Source organism: Nanorana parkeri, unplaced genomic scaffold (assembly GCF_000935625.1).
Source record: "Nanorana parkeri isolate BGI_ZX_2015 unplaced genomic scaffold, ASM93562v1 scaffold37, whole genome shotgun sequence".
Taxonomy (NCBI): domain Eukaryota; kingdom Metazoa; phylum Chordata; class Amphibia; order Anura; family Dicroglossidae; genus Nanorana; species Nanorana parkeri.
This window is the reverse complement of record NW_017306305.1, coordinates 2,022,020-2,041,384: the sequence shown is the minus strand read 5'-3', so window position 1 is coordinate 2,041,384 and position 19,365 is coordinate 2,022,020. Positions and strand designations below refer to the sequence as shown.

The 19,365-nt window shown below is 45.0% G+C and overlaps 1 protein-coding gene across 2 annotated transcripts in view; it reads left to right on the top strand.

Annotated features, from left to right (window-relative positions):
* Positions 1–12,389: 12,389 nt before the first annotated feature.
* The window catches only part of UBE2E1 (ubiquitin conjugating enzyme E2 E1), a 29,155-nt gene continuing 22,179 nt past the window's right edge, over positions 12,390–19,365 (top strand). Inside the window, exon 1 of one of the 2 annotated variants that reach the window (XM_018570185.1) lies at positions 12,390–12,786. In XM_018570185.1, coding sequence (XP_018425687.1) covers positions 12,626–12,786 — 161 coding nt within the window. In that variant the 5' untranslated portion in view covers positions 12,390–12,625. The remainder of the gene's footprint in view (positions 12,787–19,365) is intronic. The other variant, XM_018570179.1, reaches the window with a different exon arrangement.

The window sequence follows — 19,365 nt, the reverse complement described above, 5'->3', positions numbered from 1 at the left end:
GGAGAAAATTAAAGGCCCCCCCCCCCCCCAGTAATTTCCAGCAGTCCCTCCAGCACGGGGGGCAGTCTCTGATCCAGCGCAGCACTCTTCCTGTGCCACGGTGTCTGTCCAGTGTGCCAGCTCACGTCTGCGTGTATTGAATTACAGTGAGCCTCTTATCTTGTCCCTGCCGATGATCTCCACTGCGCATGCACCCGCCACATCCTCCTGCACGGCCGTTCGAGAAGCTGAGTTCTACAGCCAGGAGCGAGCAGTGCAGACACAGGTAAGTTTTTACCTATTTGGTATCTTTTTTATTTTTTTAAATGTTTTTGTGTATATCTACTCCTTGCTAGCAGTAGATATATGGAAAAAATATGTGACTTTAATGTCACTTTACCTGAGACTTCCTGGCTACATTGGTGGGCAGAACTGAGATTTCATGTACACATATTGCACTATTGAAACCCTCAGAAAAAAGGAAATCACAGGGCCAATTAGCCCAGCAGCAAACTGAAACTTTTTTTGTGGCAGATCTACCCTTTAACTAGCCTTAAAGGTCCATAGTTTCTAAACACACAGGCAACCGTAGTTGTATGCAGTGAAGATAAAGAACTCACAGAGATAGGATGCATAATAGAGGTGAGGGTGTTGGAGGGCCTTCTATACCTTAGCACTTCACCATGACCTAAAACTCTACTGTGTCATATAGAAATGGATTATTCAGTATAGATAAAAAGTAGATTTATACTATTTGAAATAAATTTAGTTTGCTTGGGCACTTTTCATCATAAACAATTGTCATGGTTTAATAAAATACCTTTTTTTTGTTCCTTTGTGTTGCATATTGGTGTTACTTATCTCCTACAAAATATTAGCAGCCACTTTCTGTCTATATAAATGCACTCCAGTGATGGCCGCATCGCCATTTGTCAGGCCATGTTTCTTGGTGTAAACAATAGTGGATCATGCCTAAGTATTGTGTGTTTAAGTGGTCACTAGTCTTAGTTGGAAGCCAGTTTTGACAATGCAGGAGCACAACTGTGAGCCAGGATTACTAGAGCATCTGTTGAATTAAATGTGTTAAGTATTATCTTTTGAGGTACACTAAAGAGGACCTGAACTCAAAAAGTGAAGAGTTGCTATGTTATATGGAACATCTAGAAAAGTTAATTATGTCTAGGGAGTATCCTACAAAAATGTACCTGCTGCCTCTGACTGCTAGTTTTGGGAAATTTGGAGATGTCATTATTATGCTGCTTATTGTTTTAATTACTAGAGGCTGTGACTTGAGGAAGCAAAGCCCTGTCTCTACCAAGATGGCTGCCCCCACACAAAGACACAGTGCAGAACAAGGCATGTAAGTCATAAATGGGTCAGATCAGCAATACTGATGACTGGTCCTTTGCCCTCTGCTTGCCTTTTTTAGGAACAGCTTCCAGGGTTCAGTTCCTCTTTAGCATAGTACAGCTTTTATGAGATTTTAGTGATTGCGTTTAGGTATACTTGAACCATAAGTATGTACCATGCGTCATTTTAATAGAAACAGTACTACACTGAGCGTGCCAGTGGGCTTTCAGAATCATACGATACAGTAAAAGGTTATGTTGTGTTGCTTGTAATTGTGCAGGTTCAGCATGTATAAATGATTACATTTTTATAACAGACCCTAAGGCCCTGTTCACACATTGGCATACCGGGAACGCTCAGCGCGTTCACACACATTTTACTCCACATTTGCAGCACATCTCCCATTGATTTCAAAGGGTGACACATGGATGACAAACGCGGGGAAGTAGCCAATGCAGCTGATTCTGCTTCAGGCATATTTCATCTTTTTCACCTCGTGTTTGGTGTGGTTTCCCGGACGCGTTTGGGGTGCCTTTAACAAGTAATGGCAACGCAAGCGTGTTACATGTTCTTGATGGGTTCCATGAACACTCGTCAATGCGCGCATTCATGTAATGCGACTGTGTGAACAAGAACTAACAGGTCAGTTAGTTAAATCAGACACTGGAAAAGTCAATGGGGGGGGGGGAATTTATTAAAACTGGATCAGACAGAATCTGGAGCAGTTGTCCATGGCAATCATTCAGCTTCTCTCTTTCCGTGTGTCCAGTTAAGCTTTAAAAATGAAAGATAGAATCTGAATGTTTGCCAGGGGCAACTGCTCCACGTTCTGTCTGCTCCAGTTTGAATAAATTCGCCACAATGACTTAGTATGACGTTTTATCACAAGCAGAATTTATCTTTTTTTTTTTCATGATCTGACTATAGTAAGCAAAATTTATTTTTGGCTGCTCTGCGTTCTAGCAGTTTGCACCATCTTACTGGATAATCCTGTAAGTTTATTTCCTATTATACAACTAAAATTCTAACATGCTAAACCTAATTTAATATAAATCACAGAGGGTTAAAGAATGTTTTGCAATTGCAGGTATCTTGGGGAAGGCAGGATTCCCTGCTAGTTATGCTTATTTCAGGTTTTGCTGCATTATATCAAAATGTACTAGTCCTCACATTGTTACAATTGACAGATTAGTCTGCAGTTAGCACTTGTTATTACGCCTACGCATGTTTACTACAGTTTTCTAGGTATTTTGTTTACTAGAATGATAGTGTAAGAAATAATAGTGCCTTACCTATTGTAATATTTGGGAAGTTTCCATGTAGCCAATTACTATGTACCAGTGGGCTTAGTGGTTAGCACTTCTGCCTTGCCGCAATGGGGTCCCTGGTTTGAATCTCAGCCAGAACGCTATTTGCATGGAGTGCTTTAGGCTGGGTTCACACTTGGGCGTTTGAAATATGCGCGTGTTTTTACTACGATTTACGGTCAACGAAACGCGCGACAAACGCGCGTTTACGAAATCTATCAGACTGTATCCTAATTGATACGCGCGGAAAAACGCCCCAAAAGAAGCTCCTGTACTTCTTTGGGCGTAGGGCGCTTTTCAGCGCGTTTAGACGCGCTGAAATACGCCGTATTGATACGCGCGGAAAAACGCCCCAAAAGAAGCTCCTGTACTTCTTTGGGCGTAGGGCGCTTTTCAGCGCGTTTGACGCACTGAAATACGCCGAGGTGGGAACCATGCCCATAGGAAATAATGGGATTTCACTTGCTGGCCGTTTTACAGCGCGTCGATCAGCGCTGTAAAACGCCCAGGTGTGAACCCGGCCTAAGTGGGTTTCCTTTGGGTGCTCTGTCTTACTCCCACACTCCAAAAGGCATGCTGATAGGTTAATTGTCTCCTGCCTAAGTTGGCCCTAGTGTGTGTTTGTATGCATGTGAGATAGGGATCTTAGATTGTAAGCTCCTTGAGAGTAGGGGCTGATGTTAATGTAAAGTGCTGTGTAAATTGTTTGGTGCAATATAAATGCCTGTAATAAATAAATGAAATAGCAGTGTAAATGAGCCTTTAATTTGGCCTTTTCACTAGGGAACCCTTTTGGCAGGAACAATGAGTCCTGTCAACCACATTACAATGCACACCACGAAAGTGTAGCAGAAACTATTTCCTTCAGATTCACTCTCCTTCTGGCTGAAACTCTGTATGTAGCCATCTGAACAGGATGGGTAGGTAGGGGGGATGAATCACTCCTTTGGCACATTCCATTGCGTGTATGAAGCCACGCATCAGATTCACTCTCCTTCTGGCTGAAACTCTGTATGAAGCCATCTGAACAGGATGGGTAGGTAGGGGGGATGAATCACTCCTTTGGCACATTCCATTGCGTGTGAAATCTTCAGCTTGAACTATTGAACTCTGTACACCATTTTATTTTTAAGCAAAGCAGCTAAGGGTAGCCTGAAAAACATGTGAGAATGAGCGAAGGGGTGTAGGGCTCCAACTGCTGAAATATTCACATGAATCTTTAATAATAAACCGATTGGAAAAAAAAGTTTGTAAACATTTCATTTTGTTGTTATGAACATAATAAAGAACAATAATAGGTAAGGTTGCTGAATTTAGACTAGTTCACCTTGGAAGGGAGGAGATTAAGCCCTTGTTCACACCTAGGCGTATTGCAAAAGCGCGTCTGGTAAAAAAGTCGCGCGACTCCGAAGGCTACTTGGCTGTATTCCAATGGAAAACGCCCTACAAAACGGCCCAAAGTAGTACCTGTACCTTTTCAGGCGTGGGCCGTTTTGTAGCGCGTTCGGGACGGGCGGAAATACGGCAAGGTGGGAACGAGTCCATTGACTCCAATGCAATTTATATTTTTGAGCGTTTTGTAGAGCGTTCTTCGAGCGTAGAACGCGCTACAAAACGTTCAGGTGTGAACGAGGGCTTAGAGAGGACATGATTTTGTTGTACAAAATGTTTGGTGGTGATGGCAACATCAGCGCTAAACGTTTTACTGTAAACTCTGTAACAAGTACTAGAGGCCACCACCTAAAATTGGTAGAAAAAAGATTTATCCACAAAGGGCGTAGGGGATTCTTCTCAGTCAGAGCGGTTACATTTTGGAACTCTCTGCCACAAGCAGTAGTATCTGCAAAGAATATTGATTTGTTCAAAAATCAATTAGATACCTTCCTCAGAGACCGTAACATACAGGGGTACAGGTACTTTTAAATACTATACCACACAGGGACTCTTATATGCACACACGCACGCACAATACACATACACAAAGGTTGAACTTGATGGACCCTCAAATACTATGTAACTATGTCATGTATATATATATATATATTGGATCTCACTCTGAGCTCTCACTCCCTCTCCGTCACTATCAGGTGCAGGCTAATTAATAGAGAGAGAGAAAGAGAGGAGGTTTACCTGTTGGGCCAGGCTTTACCCTTTCCTAGCCAGGGAAAGCTGCCCTTTTCAACCTCTCACTGACATACACAGAGTCGCGTACCCTGTCACAATATATATATATATATATAAACACTACATTACTTTAAATCAAGCTAATGAAAACCACCCCAACAGTTCACAAATATAGTTCTGGAAATGATATGTAGCCTTTGAACATATATGACATTATTTTGTCAATATTTTCTCATGCCTATTGGCATTAAATCGGTAGTAAACTGCAAAACTAAAATTGACATTTTGTGCCCCCAGAAAGTGTTTGCCATAATGTGCTAGACAGTACTGCATATTAGCACTATATGGCAGACTTACAGTACCTTGCAGGCGATCCACTCCAGTGCTGTGATGGTCTTCTTCCAGGCTCAGCATCTTCGGTCTGTTGATTGGCTAGGATGATGTAAGCGTGTGCACAGGAGTCACTACACTTTGGCACAGGACCTTGATGAGCTTGTGCACCGATCTGAGTATGCGTGGCTCAGTGCATACAAATGCTGCAGGCAGGGAGGCAGCAATTATGACAGAAGAAACATACAGAGTTTTTTCTTTTTTCTTACTTTACTTACACTTTAAAAAAGGGCTGGAGTCACTTAGCCAAAGCTCTTTAAAAATTGCAGCCGTGCCCAACTTCTTTTTTTGTAAATTCTTTATTTAAACAAGGTAGACAGAGTTGTACGTAGAAACAGAGGTATTTCCAGAATAGTGGGTCAAAAGACTAAAAAGCCTGGGGTTCACTTCCAGTAAATAGAGAAAATTGCAGACACGCTCTCAGTAGTGTATTACTGTACATGAGGTATAATCATTAAATTATTCAAAGTGGAAACCCAGGTAGAACGAGGTAGTGCAACTCCATCTAACCATCCATTTTTTAAATGTTTTATACAGACAGAACAACCTGAAAGAGTAAGACAAAAAGAGAAAGAGAAAAGAAGTACAGAAGGGTAAAAGGGTGATACAAGAAAAAGGGAGAAGGAGCGGGAAAGGAGGCAACATGATGTAGAAAAATGAGGTAGGAGGGAGAAAAGAAAGAAAAGGGGCAGGAAACCCGTCTGAACTAGAAACTGTCCCCTGGCTTAGCAGCAGAGGGTCATATTCCGGAAGAGGTAAAACATGTACAATAAAACCGAGTGCGGTTAAACTTTTCTTCTCTATGGTAAAAAGAAGCTGTGAGGTCTTCCATTTCGTGGATCTCAGCAACTTTCGATAACCACATTTGGATTGAGGGAGGAGTCTTCTTTCTCCATCACAATGGTATGCACGCTCTCACTGCTTTAACTAAGTGTATAAGCAGAGAGTATTTACTGTATATCTCTTCCTAGAAAGCAGAAATAGGTGTAAGAAATAGGCGGCAGGGCCCTCACCTAAATCTACTCCAGTGAAGTTGTAGATATGTTGTTTTGGCTTCTTCCCAGAAATTGTTGATGCAGCTGGCTCCTAAAAAATCCTCCTGGCTCCGAGATTGGACAGACTAGCTCCTGAATTCCATCTAGATGTCCCTACAGAGTCACACGATACAAACACTTCCTTGTTTGTCTATGGAGTGAGCACAACAATCCAAACCATGGCTGAGAAAGTTGGAAATCTTTGTCTTAATTACTATTGTTCTAGCAATAGCAGCAGCAGACTGCTACAACCTACAAGGAGAGTTCCTGATATGAACTTAAAGCATATCTGCATGTTGGGCAAAAGAGGGATGTCCCAAGAGTCTAATTAGACTTATGAAAAGACTAAAAGCTATGGTGTATGGGCCAATATAGTAATACTCTGATAACTGGAGCAAGTTTGGGGATATTGGCCCAATATTTTATACCCTGTATGGGTAGGATATATTGGGCCAATTCACACCATCTGCATTGGAGCTGTGCTGGCCATTGTTTCCAGCACAGCCTCAACGCAAGACAAGGCAATTTGCCTTGGACAGGCTCGGTTCACACCACCGCATTGCAATGTGTACACGGTGGAGTGTGCTGAAAAAAAGCACGGCATGCTGTACTTTTTTTTCCGCGTAGCGGAATGTGACGCGGCACGCCCGCCTTGCACCATGCTGTGCTTATAGAACTGAATGAAATGTCAGTTGTGACTTTCAATAAAGTTGTATTAAAAAAAGTACAGTTGCGATGCGCTGGGAGCTTTTCCCCACTGTCCCGGGGCACCACACACACTGTGCGATTAGCGCAACGTCTGGTGTGAATAGGCCCTGAAAGCAATAAATAGACACATTAGATAAGGCAGTCGAAATATAAATGCTGCCACCCTCTGCCACCCTCTGATACTAGGCATATTTCTGAACAGTTACATTTTGAATATAATGAAAATGCGTATGAAGGAGAAGCCATTGCACCAATTACAGGTGTGGCTAATCAATGAGATATTAGATAGTTCAGAATAATTTCCCGTTATCAGGACTACAAACCTGCCTCTATGTTCTTGCATCAAGAAGCAGCTTGGCTCATATACATACAGACCTGGCAGCTTGCCTAGACCATCAACTCTTTATATATTTAGCTATAAATACAAATGGAAAAACAATGTGGATGTTAACCACCTGAGCCAAATGGTTAGAACTAAGGACCTAAACGGGCAGGCATTGTTTATTCTTTGCCTTTAAAGTCTAAAGAGAATCACCTTCAGCAAGCCTCTGCAAAGCAATTAACAGGCATCAAGCAGCTTTCCTGAAACCCTTAAAGCACCCTCCAGCTTCTGTCTGGAGTGTTCATTCAACGAGAGCTCCTATATAGAGGAGAAAGAAGAGAAGACGTCATGTGATGGTGGATCAAGCATGCACATCTGAGTGTTCTCTAATGTCTACAGCCAGATCTAATTTGCATGACATACACACAGCTATCAATGGCTGAGGCTTCTCAGTGGGCATGGTGGTCAGATAGGTTAGAATGTTGGAATGAGAGTGCAGAGCACATGCATGGGCTCCACCAGAAAGATATTAATAAGTAGCTGTGTGATATAGTCCGTGATATCATTGGATCAGGGAGAGGCAAGTATAAGATTGGGAGGGGGGTGGGGGAAGGGAGGACTATTAGTCCCCTTTCACACGGGCTGATCAGGAGAGGATCTGTGCATGGATCCTCTCCTAATTAGAGCAGTACGGAGCGGATGTCTCAGCGGTGACATCTGTGTCTGTACAGTTTTTTCCTCCATCTTACGATGGAGGAAAAAAATGCTTTTACCGGACCCCATGTCGGTCTATTATGGAATCTGATGTAAACAGACATGTGACCATTTACTTCAGATTACCGCCAATCCGGCACAATCAGGTCCAATGAAACGGATCGCTGATCCATTTGCTTTTCCGGACCTAGTCAGGGGTAACTGGGTGTAAACGGAGACCCATCCGTTTACACACGGCTGCCCATTGGCTTACAATGGGCATCTGATCGGGTCCGCCTAAAAAACTGAGAGGCGGACACAATTGGACCAGCCATGTAAAAAGGGCCTTAAAGGAGAACTATGGCGGTATGTCTGGATCCGCCCAGCTGCGTGAGTGACAGCTGGCTCTGCCTATCTAGAGGCAGAGCCAGCTGTACCCGCCCCCTCCCCCGTCCGATCTGCCAGTCAGCGCTGGAGGATCGGAGTGGGAAGGGGGAATCCAGCCCTTCCCCTGTCACGGCAGAGAGCTGTGACAGGATCGAGAGGTGAGCGAACGCCGGTATGTGTTCGCTCACTTCCCGATCTACTGAGCCGACCTGTGACAATCTCATTGTCACAGGTCGGCTAGAACTATGAGGTGAGTGAAAAGCACTCACCTCATAGTTCTCCTTTAAGGACCCAACCACAGACACCCGAGAACAGTTGGATTGTGCCTGACTACCCTTTATGGCCAGCTTTTACTCTTTCTGTCGCATGCTTTGTAAAGGATTGTAAAAAGTGAATGAGATCCCTTTATATAGGAATAATCATATGGGCAAACCCAATGCTCAGACCCCATCACCAAGAGGACCCAGTACAAGAACAATTGTTGTGCCCCATTTGATTACTGTCCAAGCACAAAACTGTATAGGTAAGTAGCCTTTGCGATATAATGAACATTCTTCTGTTCCATAGGATGGAGCTGAGGTCAGACGGTGATCAGCCCCTCTATTTCCAGTTCATATGGTGCAAAGAGAAAATGGGAGATGCATTTGTCATGTGTCAGTAGTGGTCACGCAGGAAGTAATGGAGGTGCTCACTGAGCATGCAAACGCACTGGACCGCACCTCAAAGAGCACATTTTAAGCACACAAAAAAAGTTACGAAACGCAGCAAAATCGCGGTAAAAACGTAGCAAACTGCAATGCACCACGTTCCAGATCTGGTTCAGATCTGGTCCCGGAAATGGTGGAAATTCATGTATGAATGGAGCCTAAGAGCGGACATCAGGATCAGCGCCCAGGGACAAGCTTTCTCTGCATGGAAAGGAAGAGGTTATACAAAAAGCTGTAAATCATTTTAATAACATTTGAAATAATTTATAAACTTGTCATGTAATTTAATATCACTGTAAAAAAAACAAAAAACCTGATTAGCCCATTCGTTCCCTCTCGCTACCTGGCAAAATTGCCAGCTGCCTGTAAAGCAAAGCAAAGTGTTATAGCATGCAAGCAGTGTGAATGGACCCTAAGGCTGCATTCACACCGGGCATTTTTCTGCATTTGGTGATTCCGGTGGCAAGAAACTATAGATACTTGCCGCAGGAATCGCAGGTAACCCTGCTCAGATGCAGCCACTGTTCCCATTCAAGTTAACGACAGGGTGACAGCGGCTGCATCTGTCAGCAGCAGTCCACATGCAATCATACATGGAACAATTACATACTGTATTTTTCCGTGTATAAGACTATACTTTTTCATAAAAATATTTACCTAAAAATGCAGGGGCGTCTTATACACGGGGGGCCGAGAGGAGAACCGCGGCTGCGAAACTACCGATACTTCTGCAAACTAGCCTCACGAGTGAAACTTCCGATTGCAGAGACAAGCTAACAGGTTTCCTCCAATCAAGAGCCTTATGTACCCGACGTCAGCTGATGCTGCGGAGAGCCTGTAGCCAGTGCTAACACTGGGGAGCGGTAATGTCGTAGCATTCTGAGCCCATAAAATGTCAGAAAACAAAAAAAATCCCGGTAAATACCAATGCCAGGAAGCGGCTGTCTTACTCTGCAAAATTTAAACTGGATGTAATCAGTTATGCAAAAGAGCAGGGAAAATATTGATTTCTGAATTTTGGGTAAGAAAAGTGGGGGGCGTCCTATACATGGGAGCGTCTTATAGACGGAAAAATACGGTAATTGATAGATTGATTGCCAGGGCAGTGGCATCACAAGGGGGGTGTGGCCCGCACCGGGTCACCCTCTCTGAAAAGTTAGGCACTCGGTCATGGCACGAGAGCTGCATGAGAGATAAGGGGACCTGGCGGCATACCTTATCCTGCCAAATGAACACACACACACACCCCCTCTTTGCTAGCGTCCATCATCAAGGCAATTAAGTGTGAGTGCCATCATTACACACGTGCGTGATAACACCATAGCGGGTGACACCCAGTCTGGGGACGCCTCTGATCTAGGGACAATCATCTGATCTGAACCGCAGATAATGATACCATGTATAATCACATGTGGACTGCCACCAACCAATGCGACCGCCGTCACCCTGTCATTAACTTGATCCCTTCAACCTGTAGGTTCTTGCACGTAATGGTACCATGTATAATCACATGTGGACTGCCGCCAACCGATGCAGCCGCTGTCACCCTGTCATTAACTCGATCCCTTCAATCTGTAGGTTCTTGCAGGTAATGGTACCATGTATAATCACCTGTGGACTGCCGCCAACCAATGTGGCCGCTGTCACCCTGCCATTAACTCGATCCCTTGAATCTGTAGGTTCTTGCAGGTTATGGTACCATGTATAATCACATGTGGACTGCCACCAACCGATGCGGCCGTTGTCACGGTCATTAACTTGATCACTTCAATCTGTAGGTTCTTGCAGGTAATGGTACCATGTATTATCACATGTGGACAGCCGCCAACCGATGTGGCCGCTGTCACCCTATCATTAACTTGATCCCTTGAATCTGTAAGCTCTTGCCAGAAGGCAGAGATATACTCCGTATAAATGGGGCTTTAGCTATTACAAACCTGCAGCATGAATACGGCATCATGATGAATGCCTCCTCCTTGTGAAGAGAGAAATGTTCAGCTTCATCTAAAAGTGGGAGGGAGTCCCATCAGCCAACCATCCCCCATCTAGTATAACTGGGTCGCCTTTCATCCACTTCCTGCTGAATCAGCCAAAATTCGAGCTATGGATAGCCCTTCAAGCACCACCCGGCTCAACAAAAGTCAATTCAATAATCAGCAGAGCCGGGTGGAAAATGAACGGTGACTGCGTCCTATCAGATGTTTTAACGCAGGTGAATACAATAACCGGCAGTGGTGCCGATTAGGCTACATTCACACCTAGGCATCAGCGTTGTCGCTCATGTGTACACGTGTTTTTGCTGCACTTTTTTTACGTGTACATTAAGTTGCGCGTTTTTGCGAGCAGATTGTGACGCATTGATGTAAATCGACACATGTGTGTAAAACTCGTGCAAACATAATTGTTTTGCACGTTTCCTTATGACTCTATGGGAACAAAACGCGCAGTGATCTGCCAAAAAGAAGCTCATGTACTTTTTCCAGCGACAGGCGTATTACAAACAACCACAATTGCAGCTTGTGAGAAAACGCTCATGTGTGAACGTGGGCCGCAGGAATTAATGGGATTTCTTGTTTTATCTGCGTTTAAGTGCGCAACAAGGATGTATGGAGAAACCCTTTTAGATTGTAGATTGTAAGCTCTCACGGGCAGGGCCCTACTTACCATCTCGTCTTCAATTGTATTGTAATGTCTTCCTTATATTGTAAAGCGCTGCACAAACTGTTGGCGCTATATAAATCCTGTATAATAATAATTAACCACCAGCACATACAGAATCTGAAGACGTCACGAATTGCGTTTCGAAATGTATTGTCAAATACAGCCAACGTTTCGGGGCCACACCGCTAGCCTTCCTCAAGGCCACATAGTGGTCTGTGAGCGCTGGCGATTTCCCCATACATCCTTGAGAACACACGACACCATCCGTGGCATCACTCCGAGCACCGCATCTCCTATATGGTCCGTATACACTGTATGGGGGGCAGTTGATACATCCTAATGCTATATGCGCAACAAAACGCCTAGGTGGCATTAGCGTGGACGTGGCAATCGACGAGTCGGTGGGCTGAACGAGAGACATTGAGCCGTGTATGGCCAGATTTATAGATCACCTTACCAGCATTTACCTAGAAATGATTTTTTCTGGATCCCCTAATCATTTGATTGGGTCACATGTTTATGTGGGGAGAATATTGGGGAGTTCAGATGTGAAATGTACAAAGTATGAATCCTGTTTTCACAGATCTATAGCAGTTTGTGATGAATCCCCCCAGCTGTAGGCTGCCATGATCCGGGGATCACACACTTTACAGAACACTGTGTATCGTCTTGCAACCTCTTCAGATCTCCCCTTCCATTTAAATCCCCCTCCCCCTCCCCCTCCTCCTCTACTAGGGAGTGCGGCTGGCTGGCTGTGTGCATTGTGTGAATGGAGGTGGCTGATCGCAGTGCCAGGAAATCGGCCCACCGTGCACTTTATTAGCGGGGAGGCAGGTTGGGCTCGCAGTCATTCCTTGTTGTGTTTGGGGTGGGGGAAGGATATTACATCTGGTCACCCATCTCCTCCTCCCTCTCTCTCTGTGGCTTGGTGCAGCCTTGTGTGTGTGTGTCTGTGATCTCGCTATGTCGGATGACGATTCCAGGGCCAGCACCAGCTCCACTTCATCTACCTCTTCCAGCCAGCAGATAGACCGGGACCTGGGCAACAACCACAGCACCAAGAAGAAGGAGAGCAAAGTCAGCATGAGCAAGAACTCCAAACTCCTGTCCACCAGCGCCAAGAGGTAATGGGGGGCTGAGTGTGCTTTGTTTGCTAGGTGTCTTACCGGGACAACAAAGGGCTGAGGAAGAAGGGGGCTGTCCCTTTAAGTCTGGCCCGGCGTTCCAGCCGACCCCTCCATATTTGGACTGGGTTAACCCTTTCTCTCCCCGGCTCTGTGTGGCAACGAAAGGGTGGCGCGACTCGAGACCTTATTTGCATGCTAGGGCGCCGCCCACAGCTTCTCATTTGCATGTTAGCTTTTCGGGGTCCCCGTGGGGGGAGAGGGGGGTGATCACGTGGTAGGGGAGGCCGATAAGCACGGGCTCTCTGAGAGGGCCCAGACAGGAAGGTGTATGAACGGTAACGGCGGCCATGTTGTGCCCCCTCAGGTGTCTCGGTGCGGCTGACGGCAATGGGGAGAGGGAAGAGCCTCGGTGTGGTACTGAAGAGCTAATGTGTGAGAGAGGGGACAGTCCCGGTGTGGTGCTGAAGGGACAACATGGGGGAGAGAAGAGTCCCTATGTAATGCCGAGGTGAGAATGTTGGGCAGCAGGTAGAGCTCATAGGGGCGGGGTGGGGCAACGCAGGTAAGAGGAAAGAGCCCATATGTGGTGCTGAGTGGACATAGGGGCCCCAGTAGGATGCAGGGGGAACACAGTGGGGGAGGAGGCAGAGCCTCTGTGTGGTGTGCAGAGGGGACACATTGGGGGAGGGGGAAGAGCCACCTGTGTGGCGCTGAGGGGACACTGGAGGGGGAAGATTCCACCCCCGTGTGGCGTTGAGGGGACACGGCACAGGGAGAAGAGCCCCCGTGTGACGCTGAGGGGACAGCATGTCATAGAGTAATCTAGGCAACCTTATTAACCATCACACCTCGGGGTGTCCTGTGTACAAGGCCCGACACACACACCAGTTGGGTTAAAATATGTGTCATGATTGTGCCAGTTCTACTTCCCGCTGCTCCTGCCATACACCTTTTGTGTACACACGTGTGGTGATGGATTGGTCTGGTGCATTCATCGTCTTTTCTAACCAAACGCTGGTTGGAAATGGTGGCATTTGGCAGGGCCCCGTGTGTAAAAGGATGGCTCAGCTCACATTGATGTCTGTGGGAGGGTGACCCTGCTGGCAGAGTACACTCCTCTATACTCCCCTTTTGTATCATGTTGGCCATAGGGTAACACACAACATTAGACCTGTGGCGAACTGCAGCATGCCCTCCCATTGCTTCCACCAATGGACAGGCCACCACTGGCAGGAAAATGCTGGTCAGGGTATGGCACGCAGCTCTGGCACAAAGAAAAGCCTACATATGTCAGATCCAGCCATCTTCATCTCACACCCTGGTTTCTGAACGGTTGTCATACAATCTCCAGCACGATGACGCCACTAACAGAAAAATCACATTTTATTTTATCTATAAAGAATTATTTATATACTTGTAACGTGCTTTTGAACTAGTTAAGGAAATTGACCAATCTAGAACAAGTCAATTACCTGACAATTCCATAGTCACTCCTGCCATATTATAGCACTCTCCTCATCTGCGTGTGTCATTTACTGCCTGCGCTGCCCCAGCTCCTCTCCTCCCTAATGTAAACATTTTATATAGCTGCTTTGGGGAGCAAAGGGGACACTTATGCAGGGATAGGCAAACTCTGGCCCTCCAGCTGTGGTTTAACTACAAATCGCATCATATATTTGCCTCATGGAGTCATTCTCGTGACTGCCAGCCGAATGTGATTTGTAGCTGCACCATAGCTGGAGGGCCGGAGTTTGCCTAGAGCACATGTGTCAAACTCAAGGCCCAGGGGCCGAATCCGGCCCACCGGGCCATTTTCCTAGGTATTAAGTTATTACTAAAACCAGTGATAATCGAATGCAGAGGCAATTATGATAAAGATTAGATACATTTATATAGTCTTACAGGCCCTTTGAGGGCAACCATAATGTTGATGCGGCCCACGATTAAATTGAGTTTGACACCCCAGGCCTAGAGAGTCTGCTGAGGATGTTACCATCGCATCCAAGATGGTGGTGCCCAGCAGCAGTCTCCAGGCTTTAAGATGTCCACACAAGGGAGGCTTTTACAGGTGAATAACATGCATGAAATACATCATCTCTTCTAGGACAGTTGTGGAAATGGATGGTCTTGTGACGAGGTCTCTTCAGAGTAGATCTGAACACGGTCACTAAAATATCATCTCAGTTTTTACATGAAAAAGAGTAAACCGTATTTAAAGTGACACTAAACTCAGGAGTTACAGTTTAAAAGTACATTAAGTACCCCAACTATTAACAAAAATGTACCTTATTGGTGTATCACTCGGCTGTAGATCCTCAAATCATCTCTGAATTGGTGCCGACACTGTCCTTCCTTCTGGAGGGTGGCTACTTTTGTTCCCCATGGTCCCTGGGTGTGTTGTAAAGTAGCCCCCACTCCAAGCTCACTTCCGTGATGGACTACAATCTCATGTTTTAGTTTACTCATTTGTATTGAGATTGTAGTCCATCCCGGGAGTGAACTTGTAGTGGTGGCTACTTTACAACACACCCAGGGACCATGGGGAACAAAAGTAGCCACCCTCCAGAAGGAAGGACAGTGTCGGCACCAATTCAGAGATGATTTGAGGATCTACAGCCGAGTGATACACAAATAAGAGACATTTTTGTTCCCGTACCAAAAAAGCATCCCAATGTATCCCTGTGGTATTCTGGGCTCTGTTCACATCGGTGCTGTCCGTTCCGGTCGAGACAAAAAAAAATAGTGCTGGTCTCATTTCCTCTGGTCTGGTCTGCACCTGAAAGCCCATTTTAAGCGTTAAAAAAAATGGTAAAAATCTACTGCGTTTGCTGATCTGCTGTAGATCTGGTCCGGACATGGTGTGAGCATAGCCGTAATGTAACAAGAAAACCTGGCAATTGTTTCTGATATGTGGCTTCCCTAAATGTCTTCCAGGTGGGGTTTCCATCTCCTTCACCTTGTCCGCTGTCATGTGCAGTAATAGAAGCTGTCACATGTAGTGTATAGTCAGCATTGCCGGCCTGCCATGGAATGGTGGTGTCTCTTTTGCTGTGTGGTGATAGCACGGTGTAGGATTGCCATGCAGATAATGATCCCGAGTGAAAAAACTTTCAAATCATGAGAAGATCATGTCGCATTTGTATAATTGCCACCCAGGCTACAATTTTTTCCTGCTCATATAATGTGTTTTTACTTTCACACGAGCCACCAAATGCAGGAGGTTTTCTGGGGAGCATAAACAGATCGGGCTCTCCTGCGTTTAGATGTTAATGGACTTAGCTGCGTTCAGAGTATCTCATCTGACTCGGAACACACAGAATTCTTATTTTTTCAATATGCAGCTATAGATGGGCAAAAGAACACTGTGATGTATACCATTTACAATGATCACAAGTATGTATATGCTTCAAAACTGATCTATAAACGCATGTATGGCACTGCCAGTGTTTTATACAGTTCAAACTATTATTACAGAATTTAAATTTTTGTGTTAAACTTCTATACTACATACTGTCTATACCCAAAGGGGAAAGAAGTCCATCACGCAGTACCTTCCAGGGCTGCCAGACACACAAGTATATCCTGTTGCCAGCAAGGTCCATGATTGTTCTTGGTGAAGACTTGACTTGGCCAAGTGTTCATGTTTATGACGGGGAGGGAGGCACAGGACAAGGCTTTCTGTCTTCTCACTATGTACACCAAGTATTGTTGGGTCTGCGACAGAGCCCAGAAGCCACGTAGCCAATGCTCCTAAAAAAACAAAAATTACAACTGGCTTTAAAATTTGGAGAGTTTCTATAGTTGTTGTCAATGAAGCTGACTGCTTTAAAAAAAAAAAAAAATCCTTCTGGTTCTGGGATTGGACAGACTGGCTCCTTAATTCCATATCACTTTGTGTGTGTATATATGTATGTATATATGTAAGTGTTCTATTCTGTTTTGGGCAGCCCAGTGACCTGTTAATCAGGATAGAAGTACTCATTGGGAAGTGATCCATCCAATAAAAAATGCTTTGTTCACCCACCTTGTAGCTGGCTGGATTTCCAGAGCAAAGAGATTACTGCAAATTGCGATTGGCCCAGTATTGAAAGCTGAGTACTGATTGGTCAGGACTTGTTCACACCAAGCGCGTTCCAGGAGCAGAGCAGTTATAGACTGGATCAAAACTGCGTCCAATGTATTCCAATGGTATTTTGGGCTCTAGTTCACACCGCAGCGTTCAGTTCCAGAGCATTATAAAAAAAACTGCAGCAAGCCCTATTTTACCTGATCTGGAACGCACTGAAAGCCCATTTTAAATCATTTTTTTTTTTAAACAAAAAACGGCCCGGGAACACATCAAAACGAGTCACAACCCACTGCACTGCGTGTGCAGAAACTCATGCAGATCTGGTCTGCATCTGGTGTGAACAAGGCCTAAGTTACAGAACAATTCAATAGGCCCAAACCTACATAAACGTAACTAAAGCCCCGCACTCTGTTTTACAAACACAAATCTATTGCCATCATTTACTGAATGTCTAATTCAGTAATGCAAATATATATGCAATAATGTGCCGAGCCAAAGAAACAATCAAATATAAACAGTGAAATATACAACGATTTATAGGCTGAACTCAAAGCACAAAACATACACTGTGAGCTAAAGTCCAAAATGAATCAAACGATGCGGTACAGATAATAAATCCACTGAGTAGGTCTCAAGTGCGTTTTCCCTTCTTAAAGGTGGCCATACACTTTACAACATTTTTTTTTTAAGTACTTTACAACTCTCGCAAGACAGAAGTCTTGCGAGGGTTGTAAAGTACTTAAAAAAAAATGTACGATCTGACCATCTTGGACAGGCAGATAGTACTTGCGATCATCGGACGGTTCCCGGCGGGTTTTCCAGCCTGCTTGTTCGACGGAAGACGTGCGACCGTACAGTAGAAAAGGTTGCACGCCTTCCATACACTGCACGATTATTTCCCGCGATTCTCGTACGAGAATCGTGCAGTGTATGGGCACCTCAAGAGGGGGAAGGAAAACGTGCTTGAGACCTACTCTGTGGGTCCACAGACCCAGGAGAGCACTCCTTTGTAACTTGTGCATTCACTTGGTGGAGGTGAAGGATTATCAGTCTTGTCCTGCACACTATGAAGTCGGCTTCGGAGGACTGCTCATGTTGTTTTGGATTCATTATGTACACCGCAGATATATTATCAGATATCATTTTAGTGCTTAGTACCTCTTTCTCACCTTTCTTTTGGCATCACTGGCGCAGATCTTTTTTTGTTTATGTAATATTACAAGCCGTAGTAATCCATATAAAACGTGAGCTGTGGTTCACATCGTTTCATGACTTCCAACAAGCTGTAGCTGATGTATACCAGGATTGGAACCATTGATATGGAATGTAGGAGCCAGTCTGTCCAACCCAGGAGTCGGCAGAAAGTTGATTTTTCCAATCGACTATTGTCGAAGGATCCGCGTGGAACATTGTCAGCCGAACAGACTGCAGCCAATCGGCGAGTATTCCATCATATGCCACCATTCAATGGCCGGCAGGGAAGATTCCTCCATCCATGCTCCTAAAGTAACATTGAGGGGACACCATAATTGTATGATTGACACTAATATTCTGCAAATTGCTGCTCTTAGGCTGGGCTCACGCCTAGACGACAGCATTTTTGCGCGTTTCCACACACGTTTTTGCACGTGTTTTATGCGTATAAATCAGTTGTGAGCAGATTGTATCTCATTGATGTGCGTAAAACACGCATTTTCTATTAGGCCTATGGGGCTAAAAAACCTGCTTTTTTTGTGTGTGATTTTCTTGGACCCTCCAAGTTATCTAGCTTTTCATTGGCTAAAACAAAGACACTCAAGATTGTAAATGCCTGAACAATATGCAAGTTTGCCTGACGCTGCTTACAGAAAAAGTGTGAATGGGGGCTTAATGTGCCATTAAAGTAAACTTGTCCCAGCCGCGCTCTGCCATCACTGCATCTGCGGTACATGCCGCCCCTGTCCCCACTGAGCCCCCATAAAATTGCTGGCACTTTGAGTGTGGCACGTCCGTGTATACAAATGTTCCTTCTACTGGAAAAACGATTGTCACGTTCCTCACCTTAATCTCGGTGGGCAACGATGGGCCTGGGACCAGTGAGCAAGACCCTTCTTTGTTTGACCCTTACCATACTAGCAGAGCCATCTTTGTATCCAAGTGCTTATCTGAAGTAGTTTTAAAGAAGAACTCTGGGCAAATAAAATCTTAACCCTTGCAGTGGGGCTACTATAGAGAGTTAAACTTACCTGAACCATGATCCTGGCGGGCTCCTATAAGTTCATTCCCCTCCACTGCAGCAGTCTAAGGTCCTGTGAGTCATCGTGCCAAATACAGTGTATTGGACATAAGGACAGCGGGGGACATTCCATTGCTGGAGAGAGGCTGAAAGGAGCGATCTAGGGGCCAGCCAGGATGGTGGTGCAGCTGAATCTGTTATTGCAGGGCTCGCCCCACTACAAGGGTGACTATTTTATTTGCCTGGAATTCTTTAAGCAGTCCCAGACTGGAAGTGACATTTTACATTCTTG